The 18,951-nt window shown below is 34.1% G+C and overlaps 1 protein-coding gene across 1 annotated transcript; it reads left to right on the top strand.

Annotated features, from left to right (window-relative positions):
- The first annotated feature begins 2,918 nt into the window (after positions 1–2,918).
- LOC129253020 (nuclear protein localization protein 4 homolog) lies at positions 2,919–9,272 on the top strand. Its single transcript, XM_054891237.1, has 7 exons — positions 2,919–3,200; positions 5,349–5,492; positions 5,555–5,644; positions 7,992–8,158; positions 8,225–8,753; positions 8,834–9,032; positions 9,094–9,272. The coding sequence occupies exons 1-7, from the start codon at positions 3,171–3,173 to the stop codon at positions 9,270–9,272; spliced, it is 1,338 nt and encodes a 445-aa protein (XP_054747212.1). The 5' UTR covers positions 2,919–3,170.
- Positions 9,273–18,951: the final 9,679 nt, after the last annotated feature.

Below are 18,951 nucleotides of genomic sequence, written 5' to 3'. Positions count from 1 at the left end.
ACAAATTACCGCAAGACAATACCAATAAATCCGGCACCGGAATGGATAGCACTTTATAGTACGCACAAGCACTAGCCAGGAAACGGAAATAAGCGCCAAAAAGTAGGCACCCAAAAAACGCCAAACAAATTGGGACCAAAAAACGCCCCAAACAGTAGACACTAAGGAAATATAACGCCAAAAAGTAGGCACCAAAAATATATTTCTCAAGAGTTTGCACCAACAAACAAGTGCCAAAAAGTAGGCAGTGTTATTTCCCACTAGAAATTAGCAACCACAAGAAAAAACTCAGGAAAAATAGCCTAAAGTGTAGGCTATATAATATGACAAAGTTTAATACCAACCATATAACAAAAAACTGTTTACATGCATCGATTTGGTTTTGATAGGAAACTGAATTTCTGTGACTCATAAAATCGGTACTAATTCTGAATCGAAAATAAAACCGAGGAAATCTAATTGCATGACATCAGCATACATTTTGTCAAAAAAAGTGAGAGGGTTCAGGAACTGTAAATTTTTACAATTGTAAGATGTATTCAACCATACCTACAACCTACAGTATACGGGCATACCTAATTCGCCGGTTATATTTTCAGTGTAGCACCGCAAAACCGCATACAAAATGCGTATAAATGAACATTGCTAAAATAGCAGCTGTGGGAGTAGCGCAACAGCATTGAGGGTAGCGCTCCGGCTAGTTCCTTTGACTACTACTCCGAGCTACTGACAGGAACGAAACGTAGCTTGGAGCGGAGTAAAACCATTTATCGCGCGTTTTGCGCTACCTGCTGCACTAATCATGTGTTCAAGTTCAAAGTAGTAGCGAGAGCAAAAATGAAAACTCAGCACTAGCGAACAATTTCAATACATGTTTCTAATAGTTTCCTCAACAGAACCAGAGAAGCAAAAAAGTGAAGTACGGATGACGTCACATCCATCAGCTGTTTTCTGTTTACTAGCAGCGGTTGACAAAGCGTCGTACTCATCAATAATTTATTCATCGTATCAGCAAGCCCATTCTAAGGGTCTACTTGGGTGCTACACATTCAAGTTTTCATTCGATTGGCTCACACTTCAAAAAAACTAAATATCCAATTGAATTACATATTTCGGTTTAAGACGTGTTTCAACTTGAAGGACAAGTTAAATAGCTGCTTAAAACTATTGTGAATATTTCATATTTCGCCCTACAAAGATTCGGCCGCACTTAAACGATGGATAAAATTCACAAAAATAATGAAGTTTTACGATTCACAGAAAAGTTTAAAGAATTTAAAGTGTTAGTGCCGGCGTATTGATAACAAAATTTACTATATAAATCAATATGTGTGATCAACTTGAAAGCCAGTCTTTTTGCGTGCAATCTTGGTATACAATCGTCCCCGTTACCTATAAATTCCTCATTACTGTGTATTTATTAACCAAAGCGTAAAATATTTAATTTGCATAGCATATACCTTATAAGCAGCTAAAGAAAATTAAACTGTGCTAAGAATACCTGCTATCAACACCTTGAAAGATTATTTCTTTATTCAAAATAAACTTTCAAATTTGTTTTGTTATGTGTTAAACAAAACTGTCCTTGCTTTTAAATTTAAAACGTCTACTAAGTGTACACAGTTGGCAACGCGAAAATTGCTTGAACTACTGGCCGCACTTTTAAGCATAGACACAAACCGTCGATAAATCATGTTGGAGGAGCATGCCTTCGCTGTGCATGTTGCTAATGGTAGAAAATTGCTTTGATAATAAATTTGTGGCAGCTATGTGGTGAATAATATTTACCAATAAATGAATAAAAATTTGACAACCAATCCAGAAGAAGACCCAAAAATTCATGTATTAACATAAATTAAAACGTAATACAGGCGTCATATATTTCCCGGTATCCTGGAAAAGAGGCGTAAATGGTCCCTGATGTTTTTCACGTATTTTCTTGTAAAACATTATTGATAAAACGTCTGAGAAATGCATATATTTCAATTCCAGAATAATTGAAATCAACAAAGGGGAATATTTTCTAATCAATTGCTGCAATAGTTCAATTGCTTAACTCGTTTTTCTTTGCATTGAAGCAACTGTCTTAAATTTCCAGCACAAAAAGTTATAAGCTGGCTCAGCAAAAACTTAAAATATTCTCACCATAGTAAACTGGATTTTCACCGTACCAATGGTCTACTGATTGGCATACAAAAAATCCTATTCCTCCTATTTTTTGTGTGCGTCTTGATGTTGTTCCACAAACGGAAGGAAATACAGTTTTAAATCGACTCCGAACAGCAAATAGTTTTTTATGTGGAGCTTTTTCATGGTAGAAATACACTCGGGGGTTTGCCATTACTTGTCAAGGTTCAACTGTTACTAGAAAAATATCTTTCCATCATTTTGCTGTTTCATGCGTAGAGATTTGAACCTACGCACCCCGCAGGTATGATATAAAATTATAGAAGAGACGATTATTGTTCTCGTCCTGACATTATTCAGACGCTTTACGCAATTATTTTCGTCTGCATCTCCTTCCTATATATAAGAAGATTTTCTTCCACAAGCTTTTATATATTTTGAAAAATGTGTTTCAAATATTTTCATGATAAATTTATCCATTCCCTTTACTACTAAATTGCTTTAAAAGCTAATAAACATTGTGTATTTTACAATATCACTCAAACGCGCAGGTTCGTTTCTTAAGATACGTTTTAATATAGAGACATGCAATAAGAAAATTAAAACGGACTAACAAGAAAAATATTTTCTCTAGTACTTTGGAAATAGATGGGGCTTGAATATGTTTACATACATTGAATTCTGAATGCTGATATACAATTTTTATATTCAAAGTAAGCAAAGTTGTGTATGTGGGGTAGTTTTGTTATTTATTGGAATGCTGGCAGCCCTGCACAATGAAGCAAACGTGTTTGACATTTTGGAAATAAATGACAGTTGTCCGTGCCCGTGGTCGTGAATTTGCGATTTTTTTCTTGCGAGTTTGATATCTTTTATTTGTGCCGCAACTCAAATTTGTCTGTCTGTTGTACTGATTGTATGCCAGTTCAACCATCTCCAGTCGTAGTTCCTTGTGCAAAAATTGTTTTTGATATTTAAATAAGTCGACTGCGAAAACAAGTGCAAAACTTAGCCAAACAAACTGACTGACGTTGTGAGTGAAAATGTCAAAATCTAGCGTTGGCGATAAAATTGTAAGTTTTGTTTTTATATGTTTAGTGAGTCTTTGTTGATGCGATGCTTTTTACTGTATTGGTCGGCTTTGTTTTGTATTGGTCATGGCCAATAAATGCAGTTGAAAGGATGTTTTGACCATTGACAAAGACAAGTTGGAAAGAGGCTGCGACCGGCAAAGACGTTGCAGCTGTTTTTTTTTTTTTTCACTGCAATGAATTAGCCTGATCTAATCGTTTAAGTGGAATCACAAAATTAACTAAGATTGGTTCGTTACTCAGCAAATTAGAATGCATTTTTTTTGTTTATGCCGACTATTCTTCACATCAGCTGATGCAAGAAGCAAATTTAAGTCAACTTTTGCCGGCAGCCGGTTCATGCCGGTAAAATTCAAAAGTCAATAGAGAAAAGCCGGCAAAACACGAAGCCATCCTCTGCATCATTTACACAGCCGCGAAACAGCAGCAGCAACAAAAGTACAAGTAGGAATAAAAGCGGCAGTGATAAACTTGTCGCAAATCATGATAAATACACTAGTCGACACGGTTGTTTTGTGCTGGCCGACAATTTGTCGGGCAACCAAGTAGCTTCACCGACAACTAACAAAATAAATTCTATTCAACGTAGCAAATGTAACGTAACAATTTTGGCAACTATTGTATAAAACCGACAGTGTAGCACGAAGTGTCACAAACCGCTTGCTTCGCCCATCCACCCACTATCTGCCCGCCGTGGCTGCAAGTTTTTGCCTGCCACCGTCTAAGTATGTAATTCACTAGTCAGAATACCGCGGGCATTGAATTTGTGGGCATTTAGTATATCGTATGTATGTATGTATTTAGTTGTGTCACTTATTATTTGGTAGGGGAGTTAATTATTTTAATATCTTCCATTTATAAAAAATCAAACATGTGCATTGAGCGAAAACTTCGGATCGCTTTTACTGCACTCCAGCAATTGAAATCTTTTGCAAGTTTTAAAAGTTCAAAACGTATGGATGCTTTATTAAACATAAACGACATGTGAAGCAATAAAAAAATTGGAGGGGCATGGCTTTATGCCCTTATAATATATTTTCAGAGCACAAAACAGTCTGAAAACGCCGATCCATCTGGGGTAGTGCATAGGTCTTCATCTCACTTTCATTTAACACAAGTGTCGAAAAAGTGAAAGAAAGTCTATGGTCAGCACGAATTCGGACACGGTAGCGGACAGTCACACCGCCAGCATTTCCGAATATTTTTGAATAGTTCTTTGTTTTACTAAATTCAATTCTGGCCCCATACAAAGTTGCCCATGCTTTAAAAAAAAATAGTAATATAAAAAATGAAAAAACAGAAAAAAACCGTCATCAAAGCTCAATTAAGCGATGCAATAAAAATATATGTAAGTACATTTGGTGAATCAAATGCCATGAGGATGGTGGAAAATGCATTCAGTTTGCAGCAAGTGTTAGCAATGTCAACAAGTGCCGTGACAACAAAAAATCATACAATTTTCAAGTGCCCCTGCAGTACTTCAACGGGCCTTTCCGCCTCTATAGACTTTACGAAAATGAATAAAAACTAAATTTCAAAAAACCCGTAATCGCAAATATTTTAAATCTCCAACAAATTTTAAATTAAATTAAATTAAAAAATTTTAACGATGTCGATGTGCGAATTGGAATCATTACTCTATCGCAAACGGAATGTGGTATATGCTTTTGTGCGGCACCGGCTGATGTTGATGTGTAAACAGTCGGTAAGGAAAGGAGTTCAAATGGAAGTTAAAAGAGTTGAATAAATAAAGATTACAATGGTTAACTGCAATCATTTAGTGGGCGCGTGCACTTCAGGCATTTCGGAAATGCGCAAATTAGCAGTGATGCTGTAATTGAACTTGAAAATTTGGCATGCACTCTTAGCATATTTAGGAAACAGCAGAGAAAATCGCAACAAAATGAAACAAAGTCGTTCACTCGTGCGGAAGTAAAAAGAAGAAAAAAAAAACAACCGACGAATTATTCAAAAAGAGCGTATATATTTGAATATATGTATATATATATATTTGTATAAAGAATAGTACTTTGTATGTATTTCGATACTACTTTTTTCTCTTTGTTTTGGGCCAGAATTTTAGTTTACTTTATTCTTTAATTTGTTTTGTTTTTTTGTTCTTTCTTTCAGTTGATACGAGTTCAGACGGCGGAGGGCATAAAACGTATCGAAATTTCGCCGAAAGCTAATTTGAAAGAGCTTTTCGAGACGGTACAACAAACCCTTAAAGTTGATGGCTTCGGACTCTTCAAGGAGCGCAATTTTCTTACAGAAGTAAATTTTAAAACATATTACTTTAGATTATGAATTAACTTGGAATTCTTTATATTTTGCAGTTGCATTCTAGTCATTCGCTGAAAATCGGATCTATTCTCAAACATGGCGACATGCTATTCTTGAAAAAAATAGCTGGAGGTTCGATTCGTGTAAGCTGACAAATAGATAGTTATATATATGTATATGTATACATATATGCGCTAAGAAACACGCGGTAGTTTTAAGCTAGGACCTATTTTTCAAAATATTGACATCAGTACCGAACTATTTATGCATGCATACTTCTGAGTCTACTAATATAGCTACTGCTGAAAGAAACAATAGAATAGCAATTTGCTGGAAGAACGACATATTCCAGTATATCGAGAAAGCAGGGTTCAAAGTTTTCGATATACTTAGTCTTGCCATAAATTCTGTGACAAATTTTACAATGCATACGGCGAGAAGAAATTCCCAGAAAAAATTTCCGTTATTTTTGCTTTTGTTCCTATGCTTTATCTACTCATAAATTATACACAGTTTCGTGGCAAATTTTGCTGTTAACAATGGAGTGGGAAGCTAGGGAAAATCAAATTGCAATGCTTGCATTAGAAAAGTGTGGTAGAAGTGCAAATTTGATTTACGAATTGCTGAAAAAACTTATACAGTAGGTTCTGTTTTTATGCGGTAGATACGTTCCGCAAGAAACAGCATAAAAAAAACAGCATAAAAAAGCTACTAGTTCTATAGTAAAACTATAGATACTTTTCAAATGCTAAAACCGCATAAATCTGAAATAATGTAATAAAATCGTATAAAAAAGGGCACTAGTCCCATATTATAACTATAGATACGTTCCATAGACTGCGTGAATCTGAAATAATTAAATAAAATCGCATAAACAAAATATTGTATTTTTGAAAATTATATCTTTATTTAAGAAACGTCAGAATCGAAAAATAAATTTAAGTCAGAAATAGAATCAGACATTACCCACATGTTGCGCGTTCGTTTAGGATTTGGCGTAAAATCACTTTCGTCACTTTAGGAAATGTACACGTCTGATCTAGATAGTTATGCAGGCGGTTCCATACTTGTAGGGTTAGCATTTCTGATGTAATCTGTGATGAGTTTTTGCTTAGCTGGTTTAGAATCTTGTTTATATGTACAATTCCCGATAGGTCGACATGCATTTTGTAATTTAAAAAAAAACCGCACTATTTCAAAACCGCATAAAAAAAGCCGCATAAAAACAGAACCTACTGTATTACTGTCTGAAGTGACAGACAGAAAAAAATGGTTGTTGTTGTTATTGTTGTAGCAGCATTAACATTCCCCATACATATGTATATGGGGAATGCTGCTGAAGTGATAGTCCTTGGCCGGATAGAAATCCGGGTCGTTCCGGCCATAAAAGCCGTTCGAGAAAGAATTCGTAGAAATCCCCTTAGAAAGCAGAAAACCATGTCCAAAGAAATGAATGTATCGAGCAGATCTATTCGAAGACTAATTAGAGATGATCTCCACATAAAAGCCTTCCGTCGCTCAACTGGACATTTTTTGACAACGCGTTTAAAGAAAATTAAACTCGACAGATACGAGCAGCTTCTTCGGTGGCACACGCTCAACGACCATGAAAATATTTTCACAGATGAGCAAATTTTCACTGTTGAAGAAGTTTTTAAAAAGCAAACAGACAAAATCTATGCTAAAACTTCTAAAGACGCAAAAAAATAATGTTCCAATGGTTCAGCGTGGCCAGTATGCAACCTCCGAATGGTTTGGTGGGGAGTGCCTTGCAATGGCGTTACATTTCTTCATTTCTGCGAAAAAGAGGTTAAGACCGGGGCAAAAGTGTACCAGAAGGATGTCTTAGAAGGCATGATGAAGCAGTTGGTTCTGCTGAACTCTCTTCAATGGAGAGTGTTGGAACTTCCAGCGAGATTCCGTTCCAGCCCATAAGGCAAAAATCACCCAGCAATGGCTAAAAAACAATATTCCTGGGTTCATAGCCGCAGAAGATGGACCGTCTGGAAGTTCAGATCGGAATGGCTATCGAAGGCCTCATAGAAATTTGGGTCGAACAGCGACCTCGACCGTGCGTGCTGCAATAGCTGAATGGTCTAATCGTTTGAAGGCTTGTGGAAAAGCAAATAGCGTCGATTTCGAATGAGAACTTAATTTTTTTTAATATTTACATGATTAAATGAAACTAACTTCGTTAAAAAATCATTATAATTTCATATCTATAACGGACTTAACTTGTAACAGAACTTATGGCAGGACTAAGTAGGTTCCGTTATGTTGGCTTACCTCAAAACGTTTTTGTTTTTTTGCACTCTTCCAGCATACATTTCTCTTCCGTTTAGTTAATTAAAAAAATCAAATGCTATTTTTAAATTATTGTATAAATGATTTTAAGATGTACAAAAATATCTCGGATAAAGGTTAAGAGCTAAATTATTCCAAATCAAATATTTTTCATTAATATTATCTCTCTTTCACTCTCTTCTCTAGCGTACTAGCACCACAGCTATAGATGACTTTGAAAGCTCTAGCACTACTTTACCGCCCACAAGTGTTTCTAAACTTTTTCAACCTTCAGCCGCAGTGGTGGAAGATGAAGTGGATCAGACTCTATCTAAAATGGATGGATTAATTGAACGCGCACGCGATCCGAAACTGTAAGTTATATTAAAGAAAATTGTATTTTACAATCTAATGTCACCTATTTTTCTTTCTTTTGCTAGTTGCCGTCACAATGCTAACGGCCGTTGTGTTCATTGCTCACCAATCGAACCATACGATGATAACTATTTAAAGGAGCAGAAAATCAAGCACTTATCCTTCCATTCGTTCATACGCAAGCAAAAGTCAGGGATTGATCGCGGTAAATATGTAGGATTTGATGATATCAATTGCCGTATTAAGCCCGGTTGTCGTGAACATCCACCATGGCCCAAGGGTATCTGTTCCAAATGTCAGCCTTCGGCCGTAACCTTGAATCGCCAAATTTATCGACATGTCGATAATATTATGTTTGAGAATCCAACTATAGTTGAACGCTTTCTGGACTATTGGCGCACCACAGCACATCAGAGAATGGGTTTTCTTTATGGCACTTATGAAGTGCATGCTGATGTACCACTTGGCATACGTGCAACCGTTGCAGCCATTTATGAGCCGCCGCAAGAATCTACACGCGATTCTATTCGTTTACTGGACGATGAAGCGATTGCTGAGGTGGATGAGTTAGCACAAGCTTTGGGTTTGAAGAAGGTGAGTGGGAGGTTTTTGTTTTTGTAATTCTTCAAAAAACAATGACTCAAATAAAAACAATTTTTGCATTTTTTAAACAGGTTGGTTGGATATTTACCGACCTTATCACTGACGATCCAGCTATTGGAAGTGTGAAGCAGTTGCGTGGCATTGAGACACATTTCCTCACTGCGCAAGAATGCATCACAGCTGGCGAATTGCAAAATCGTCACCCCAATCCATGTAAATATGGTTCTAGTGGATACTTTGGATCGAAATTTGTCACTGTGTGTGTAACAGGTTTGTACTCTTTTTGGTGAATCTTAAAACTTTTGTAACTAATGTTGCTTCTTGCTTCCAGGCGATAGCAGCAAGCAAGTGCATACAGAGGGTTATGCTGTGTCAGCTCAATGTATGGCTTTGGTGCGTGACAATTGCCTAATACCTACAAAAGATGCACCCGAATTGGGTTATGTACGCGAATCAACGGATAAGCAATATGTTCCGGATGTTTACTATAAGGTAAGTGATTCGAAGTGATTGCTAATCAAAAAACTAATTCATACGCAAGATGTTATAGAAAAAATTCTTAGTTGCTATGCTCAATAACAACATAAAACAGTATCTGACATATTGTCTTATAGTTGATTCCTAAAGTTGCACTTAGTGTGGAGAAGAAGCAGGTTGCTGCATCTCCATTTCAAATATTTTGCAAATGTATAGAGCACGAATAATGTCATTAAAGTTAGAATCTATTGAGGTGGAATGCTCTAAGCAGAGGGTTATGCTAGAGTTCAACCGCGTTAATGATATTGCTGTTTGAGATTCCTTGTCCTTATAGCCTAGACAGATGGCGGCGTTATTCGGGATTATAGGCGCAGTTAATTCTGATTAAAATTGTCGTGTGACAGTCGCTTATTGCAGGGGTTAGTCAACAGCTGATTTGTTTATTGGATAGTTTCTTCAATAAAAATTCACCGCAGGCAACAAATGCGGGTTTTAGCTGCCCTGATACAAAAAAAATAATTATTTGTTTAAAAAAAAATCAGTTAATGTAATTTTGATCTGTTACTGTTAGTGAAAATAGCAATGCATCCAGTCTTTCTTGTTCTTCTCTATAAAAGTTTCAATATTTTTCATTCACAATAGATATTAACTTTCATTTGTCGGCACTGTTGCCATCGAAGATTCCCCTAATCCGCTTAAGTTATGAGAATTAAGTCTAGTTGTCAATCCGCATTAGTTGGACTTAATTCCTGAGACATAGATTCGTTTAATCTCGATTAACGCCACCGTCTATCTAGGCTAATTAGATTCTAAATGCATTCTGGCTATCAATTATAACCATTGCGAAATGCATTTTAAGCGTAGGGAGTATGAGACTCCCATGAGTGAAAGGGTATTGTTCCTCGTTCCAAGTGCTGAGCATTTGTTAGCTTCTTCTAATTGAAATTCTATCTAGAAATCTGTGACCCGAATTTTAATATTTTCTGAAGTTTCATCAGAACAAAAACACTTAAGGGGGTCTTCTACCGTCGCGCCTTAATCTCGGGCCTATTTTTGGGAATTAATTACAAAGCAACCACTTGAGATAGTGAAATCAGATTTTTTTTATTTAATTTGCACAAGTTTGCACTATTTAAAAATATATTTTTCAAATCGAATTCTTTGGCCCTGTGTCCTTGAACCGTCCTCGAGGTTGCCCTTGTAAAAATGTCCTAGGCGACTTTGTGGCACACGATCGACCATTTTACTTATCTGAAATCAAAAAAATTTTTTTTTTTATCATAAAGTGTAGCGTTGGCTATGTTTTCCCAGTGGCGATTTTAAATATTTTGAAATTTGTAAAAAATGCGTGATTTTAAAAAAAAAGTTTGAAAATTTCCTCTTTTTTTTACACTTTAGAGGCCCGCAAAATTAAACTAATCAAAAATTGAAAAAAGTGGTCTGGGAAAACATAGCGAGATGTTCACTGAATAACTGGAAAAAAGATGGAATGAATTCGACAAATATTTATAGTAGATGTGTGACCAGAAAGTTGAAAAAAGTCAACTTTCGGGAAAAGGCGTTTAAAGATAAAGTTTGGTATAACACATGATTGCAGCATGCATGTATTCTCCCCGAAATGCTCATGAAGGAACATGTTTTTCATAAAACCCTCTTTATAGCATACTCTTAACATTAGTAGCTTTTAAAAAATCTAAAAAAAAAAAAATCGATTTTTTCAAACCGTGACGGTAGAAGACCCCCTTAAGGACCTAAACGTAACATTCCCTAAATCAAATTTTTTTAAAAGACCACTCACTTCCCTCCGCTAGTGGAAATAGGTTTTCGAATGATTATGAATGCATAATATATGAAGTGTTTTTTAAGAACTTGAGAACTTGATATGATAATAATATACAAAACAGAAATATTGTTGGAATGAATGTTTTTATTATAATCTGCTAGATAATTGCATGGCTTTTATTTTTTTGAATATCGTATCCGGCATATGTCCGCTACGGCTACGATTTACATGGTCCATTCGATGCGTCCAATTTTTGAAGATTAAGATACGATGCGCTAGCTATTTTAATCGGCACTTCATATTGAATTCTCCGGTCGATAGGTCCAAGCGTCATACCACCAGACAGCTGCACAAACTGCCGAACAACCGTGCGCCACTTGCTTTCTCCAGCGATGAAGTTCAGGTGGCTATCAAAAAGGCAAAAGCTTCTAAAGCCATTGGCTCAGATGGACTTACCATGCTGATACTGAAAAACCGAAATCCATTGGAAGTAGGATATCTCATAAAGGTGTTCAACGTGTCTATGGCCACTCTCATAATTTCTGGCAAGTGGAAAACGGGGAAACCTGGGAATCCTGCTAACCAAGGGAAAGTGTTATCGTCCGATAACTCTCCTTTCTCTAGTAGTGAAAACACTTGAGGCCTTCCTATTATCTTTCTACACGAAACATCTGACCCCAGTCCCACATCAGCTTAGATTCCGCAGAGTACCACCACAGCACTCACCTCCATAAACACCTAGATAAACCGCGGGCTCAAGTTAGGCCGCCCCCGGGAGATGATGCTAGCGCTAGATGATATTCTACAGTCGACGCTCCCGCCGGGTCAGCGAACCATCTTGAGTGGTCGGCGTTCGTCAGTCATCTCTCGAGATCAAAACTCCAAACAGAGAAGGATCAAGCAAGATGTAACGCAGGTTGGTGTTCTTTCACCCTTGCTTTTCATTTTCTACATCTCGAAACTCTCTCAACCACCAGAGGGGGTTCCCCTGGTCTCCTATGCTGGCGATTTCTCGATAATGGCGTTCGGCATTGACATGTTTCGTTTCTTCATTGGGACGAATCTCCAACTTTCCCTCACTAAATCCACGCCGACCCTCTTTTTTCGGTCCAATTTTTTTCGGTCTTTCTCTGCTGGCCTCTTGCCTTTTAGTAAAAATCTATTTTAATCTAATTTCGAAACAAAAGTCGCCTAGCACACCAAAACACGTTTATTTAATCGAGTTGAGTTAAATGTTCGTCTACCTTAAAAGTGAGCAGCTCGTTGAAGTCTTCTTTATCAATTCATATACCTAGCAGATCGGTGCATATCTCAAATGTAACTGGTGAATTGAAGGTGCACACTGCGAGTGTACAATAGTCATTGACGCGTCACAGCAAGAAACTCTTCCCAGTAAGAGCGACTCTGCTGAATATTACCAGGAAACGCTGCGGGAGAGGAAAAGTGATATCATATAAAAACATGGAAGTGCTGAGGCTGCAGCTCCCACTTACCCAGCTACCCAGAGATGATCATCAAATTCGAAAAGTTAAACTGGAGTATACCTGCATTTGAAAAGAAACTCCAGAAGTAAATCCTGCACTGGTATGATGATGGCTCGAAAATCCCAAAAGGCATAGGGATTGGGATCTGCGGTCCCACAACCAAGCGCTCTGTGCCGATGGGTAGTTTTCCAAGCATCTTCCAAGCGGAGAAGTATGCCATATATCTATGTGCAGAGATAAACTTAGGCAGAAATTTCCGGAATAAGCGAATTGACATTCTGAGCGACAGTCAGGCGGCACTCATGGTCCTATCGTCCTGTGAGATCAAGTCCTCACTGGTGCTTGAGTGTATCGAAAAACTTAATCTACTAGGAACACATATCCAGCTAATTTGGGCCCTAGTACACAGGGGTATAACTGGGCACGAAATAGCGGACGTATTGGGTGCGACCTCACCTTTAATAGGACCCAAGCCCTTCCTTACTATGGGACAACACATGGGACAACCATCAAGGATAAGCTTACGAGTGTAAAGCTAGGGCTAAGGGAGGTTTGCTGGCACCAAACAATGGGACTACGGCAGGCAAAATCCGTATCCACCATAAATATTACGAGCTATCAGGCTCAAATAAATAAAGCGATGAACGAGCTTACCTAAAACTCCCACTATCCTCGATTCCCCCCAATCTCCCTAAACTAATCAACGTGAAACCTTTACATCTTTCAAAGCCAACCAAAAATGGAAAATGGCTAATTAGGTAAGGGACAAAATTCGAATTCGAAATCTGAACAAGTCCAAACAAAAAAAAAAGTAGTTTGTATGGGGAAATTTCTTACCGGAGTTTTGTTAGCGGAACGTATCGGGATTGCAACTTCTTATCTTCATACATTTTTTTGCTAAAAGTCCCTATGTTTAAGTAAATGGTACTTATCATTTCACGTGCCTTTAAGTATGTAATTGCGCGATTACTATATTGTTTCCTTCGCCTAGCATCTATCTGCACTTCTCTGCCGGCTTATGAAGTGATACATTGAAAACCTACACTCCTTACATGTGGTATGGGCTCAGAGAAATTGTGAGCCTGAAGATTCATTTTTTTGATAAAAGTTAACCAGTCGCTTTATATTTGTGTGTCACAGCCGGATTATCGTCTCTATCCCGATCCAACACTCTTTCTAAGCTAAACATCCCACATTCGTGAAATAAAGACATGCCTCCCAAATGAGAATATTTGAATGTATTCACCCCACTATTATTTCCATTACTATTGTTTTGCTTTAAGTCAGATGTTTCCTGTCGGTCGGTTTCTAATTCATCTATGTTTCTACAGTAGGGTGCATCATTCTTCATACAGAAAAAAATGGTATTGCCTTGTTTTATCGAAAATAGAAAATATATTATATTCTAAGACTTCCGTCAAAATATTTCGGATAAATATTTAAATTTTTAGAGTTATGTGACTTGAAAGTACCTCTTAAAATGTCATTATTTTAATTCCGTTGGTAAATTTTTTAAACATTTTTCTGCAGACTTTTCAAACTACAATTCTGCTATCATCTGAGGTGTTTTTGGGGGAAATTTTTTTAGAAAATAATTTTTTTTATGAAACTCGATTTTTGGAGAAGTTTTCCAATTGGTTACATTCAATGAATTTTAATATTTTTCCGAAATATTTTAGTGGAAGTCCTAATATATAGTAAATTTTATAATACCGGTGGGAAAAACCTCAACTTTTTTTATGATACACCCTAATGTACAGTACCAGGTTAATTTATTTCAATATGCCCGCCAATTAAAAGACGTTTCGCTTCCTGGCCATTTATTCGTAATTAATACCATCAACATATACATTTAACAACAAATTCATTTTGTTTTACAATTTCTTTACTTTTTCGATATATTTTTATTTTCTATTTTATTTTATTTATGTTTTTATCATTCACATTATTTGGTTTCAACAATACAACGAACAATAAATTAATGGCTTTCGGTTTTAATACGGTTTACATTTTTATTTGGAAGTTAAAAAAATGAAAAAAAACCTAATATTGGAATGCAATTATTTTATTTTCAGCTATTTTCGAAAATATTTTGAATATAAAAAATCATTTATAATTCTTAAAAGCAGTTAATCTTGAAAAATCTTAATGCAACTATGGCTGCTATTTTCGAAAAAATTTTAAATAAAAAAAGTATTTATACATCTTTTATATATTTAATTTTGAGAATTTCGAATGCAATTATTTTCCTTTCTGCTATTTTCGAAAATATTTTAAATATAAAAAAACATTTATAATTGTTTAATGCAGTTAATTTTGAGAAATTGGAAATCAATTATTTTCAGTTTTGGTATTTTCGTAAATATTGAAAAAAAAGTATTAAAATTTGTTTTATGCATTTAATTTTTGAAAATTGAAATGCAATTATTATCTTGTCTGTTATTTTCGAAAATATTTTGAATGAAAAAAGTATAAATCTTTATACATTTAATTTTGAGAATTTGGAATGCAATTATTATCCTTTCTGCTATTTTCAAAAATATTTTAAATACAAAAAAAAAAAAATTATTTATAACTCTTTTATGCAGTTAATTTTGAAAAATTGGTGCATAAATATTTTCTTTTCTACTAAATTCGAAAATATTTCTTATATTAAAAAATCATTTATAATTCTTAAATGCAGTTAATCTTGTAAAATCAGAATGCAATAATTTTTTTTCTGTTGTTTTCGAAAATATTTTAAATAAAAAAAGTATTTATAAATTTTTTATATACTTAATTTTGTACAATTGGAGTGCAATTATTTTCCTTTCTGCTATTTCCGAAAATGTTTTAAATATAAAAAAAATCATTTATAGTTCTTTTATGCAGTTAAAATTGAAAAAAGTACACATTTTTAATCGGTTATTTTTTTTTCGTAGTCATTTTCCATTAAGTAACTGTGCCTGGTGTCTTATAATGTCCTTTTGCATCATTTCTTAAAAAAAGACCTGACAATTTTTATCCTTTATGGTTCCTACAAAATGGTCTCTTTCCAACCTTAATATTTTTCTCGGTCTTTACAATGTTAATTTATGGACTTTGGAAACTATTACAAGGTTTGCTCAATATTAACGAACTTCTCTGCATAATTACTTCAAATTGAAAAAAAACCTAATATTCAAAGCATTGATAAAACATAAATTACTACGTTTACCTCGCCATGCAAGAAGTTGTGTTCTTCCGTTTGCATCTTAAACAATACAATGGATTTTCTCTATTTTTTTATTTTTTTGAAACTTTTATTATTAATTTATATTTTTTTTGTTTGGAAATTTTAAATTTTTATTTGTTGAAAATTTTATACTATTTCTTATTAAGCTTTCCATTTGTTATTTCTGCTTTTTTATTGGCTTACATTTCGTTTAATTAGACGCTTATTCACTTTGTACCAAAATATCTGCGCTCTGGGATTGTCCATTTCAAAATGTCATAATCCACTTTTGGGGTTGCTTAAATTCAAGTGGAATTTCTTAAGTTTAAAAAATTCATTGCTACACCTCTTTCGGCCGTTCACTTTCGCTGTTTATCGTTTTCTGTTTCTTTTTCTTTTTGTTGTTATTTGCATAGTAGTTCACTGGTATTCACTTTCAGCAGGCTAACATTGAATATAATAGACATTTAAATACAATTAACTTTGGTTTATAGTTTATGGTTGGCGTTGGCTAACTGGATGTGCCCTTTTTTTTTTGTAATAATATTATTTTACTCACATGCTTATATTTTTTTGTTTTTCTAATAGCATTTTAGAAAACATTTAAAGCATTTCCAGTTGGGAGAGGCAAGTAAGGAAGTGAAATTATAGGTATTTTAAAAAGCTGAAAACCTATCATTTTTTGTTGCTTCAGTAAGTGAAAAATTTGTTTTTCTTTTTTTGCGTTTTGTTTACAAATCGACGTTACAAGTCAATTAACTTTCATATGGTTTTTTTAGTTTATTTAAACAATTGCAAATTTGCTTTAATTTCAACAAAAATGTTTTGCAAGTGCTCGTGCGCCAAAACGATTTGATTTTCAATGTATTTGGTTTTGGGTATGTGCAATTTTTAATTTCTCTCGCATGAGAGTTTTTTCAACTCTATACTCGTAACATGGAACTAAATAATATTTACAATTTAGACGTTTCGTTTTTACAATTTCAGATTTTTGTTTAGTTTTCATTTTATTAGCAGTTCAAAAATTTAGTCACTTAAAGAGTTAACGGGTGGGCTGAATTTACTCACAAAAACTTCTTTCTCCGCTGTTTTTTGTTTCTTTGATTTTGTTTTTTGTTTTTTCTGTTGTTACCTGCTAGTCCGCTTCCGAGTGCTACTTTTTTCCGTTAGTAAGTACAAGTAGTAAATCTAAGTCATAATAAAAAAGTAAAATTGGTTTATACCTGTAAGTTTTCGAGTGGAAAATTTGTAAACATTTTCTACATATTTCTATGGTGGCTTTAGTGGTAGATTTCTTTATTTGCGTTTTATTCTCATTAGTTAGATAGATGTGTGTTTGTATGTGAATCGGCATATGCTTGATTGTTGTTTGATGATTTATCCAAAACTTTTTACTTTAGTCTTTATACTTTTCTCAATTGTAATTTGGAATATTTTTGGTATGCTTTAATTGTCTCACTCTGTTGCGAAATTCGTTTATATCATTTCCAATTTTAATAAATTCATAATTATGGGAATTTTCAAATTTATTGGGTTGATTAAAAGTGTAGCGAGTAATTAATGTTGGGTGACACATTTCATTTGTCAAACCATTTTTGACTACTTCCTAGTTGTTGCTGCGCTGGATATTCAAGTAAATACAATAACTAACCAATTAATGCAAGAGCGTAGAAATTTCGCTGGAATTTGGAAATTTGAATTTTTCGAAAATAAATTTTCTTATTTTTGAAACAAAATTTTTTCATTTCTGAAGATGACTTCTATCTAGTTGAGGTCGAAAAATCGATAAATAAATAAAATCTAATATTTGAAAATTCGAACACTAAATATTTTAAGGCGATTTTCAGTTCGATAATTAATTACGTGTTATCGATACTTTCAAAGTCCAAAAGTGCACTGAATACGGTACATGTGATTAAAAATGGTCGAACTTATTTTTTTTAATAAAAATAGTAGAATTTTCCTTAACTTCTGAAGATCTTCGCTTATAAAAATATTAGTTCCTAAATTGTAATTTAAACAAATGGCCGACAGGTTGCTGGAAATTTTAAATTCAAGAATCTGTTTAACGCTATTAGCGGTATAGTTGAATAACTTTATTTAATATGTACCAGCAAATCTAAAAATTTACTATGTTAAGAATTTTTATCCGCATTCGATATTTCGAATTACGTATGAATATTTGAGTAAACAGACTTGATAGGATTCCATAATTGCCGATAAGTATAATATTTTTTTCGGTTGAATATGTGTGGATGTGTAAAAAGTAACCGTTAATTGAACAAGCGATAAGTCTCAAAATTTTGTATAATGTCGATTAATTTATCTTGATTCGATATATCCAATGGCTTGTATTAATTATTAATCAAAATCTTTAAAAATAGTTTATAACCGATTATAACTACCATTTTCTTTAAATATTTATGCGCGATCAATCTTATAATTTCATAATTTTCGCCCTATGCTCCAAATAAGAGCGGCACAGTTTCTAAATTTATGCATGCATATTTGAATTTTTACTGTTTATATATTTTTAAGATTTTCCGAGGAATAAAATTTTCATAATTGATATTTTATGAATAAAATGTGTTGTCCACCTTAAAATATTTAGTATTTTTCGTATTCCTAAACACAATAATGCAATTATTTCTGAGTCATGTGATAGTTAGTCTTATAAAATTAATTCCGAGAAATAATCAACAGTCGATATAAAAAAAGTAACGATTATTATCGATTATATTTTCTTTCGACATTTAAGCACAATAAATTTTATAACCGGTAAATTAAAATTAAAAACAAAAAATTGTTATCAACAATAATGGAAAAGTCCCGATTTTTATCGATTATATTCTCTTTCTTCAGTTATGCGGGAGAAATTTTCTAATCGGTAAATTAAAATTAAAATATTTATTTTTTATCGGTACACATCAAATAGATAAAATCTCTTCAAGTGAATCTCGAAAAATAATCGATAGTCGATAATGATGAAAAAATCTCGATTATTATCGAGACTATTTTCTTTTGACATTTATGCACAATAAATTTAATAATCGTTAAATTTAACATTAATAATTATTAATTTTTTTATTAGTAAACAAAATGCCGCAATTATTTTTTAATTAAGTCAATGTTAGTCTTATGAAAAGAATCCCGAAAAATAATAGATAGTCTATAATAATGAAAAAGTCTCGACTATTATCGATAATATTTGTTTTCGACATTTAAGCGTGACCAATTTTATAATTGATATTT

The sequence above is a fragment of the Anastrepha obliqua genome, chromosome 1, assembly GCF_027943255.1.
Source record: "Anastrepha obliqua isolate idAnaObli1 chromosome 1, idAnaObli1_1.0, whole genome shotgun sequence".
In the NCBI taxonomy this organism is placed as follows: Eukaryota; Metazoa; Arthropoda; class Insecta; order Diptera; family Tephritidae; genus Anastrepha; species Anastrepha obliqua.
The sequence above is the reverse complement of the archived record's forward strand: the minus strand, read 5'-3'. Positions and strand labels throughout refer to the sequence as shown.

Bases quoted from the DNA above. Each gene is read 5' to 3' on its own strand.
- LOC129253020 (XM_054891237.1), top strand. From the start codon at position 3,171: ATGTCAAAATCTAGCGTTGGCGATAAAATT. The intron at 5,493-5,554 runs GTAAATTTTAAA...TATATTTTGCAG, and splicing joins AGCGCAATTTTCTTACAGAA to TTGCATTCTAGTCATTCGCT. The intron at 8,159-8,224 runs GTAAGTTATATT...TTCTTTTGCTAG, and splicing joins CGCGCACGCGATCCGAAACT to TTGCCGTCACAATGCTAACG.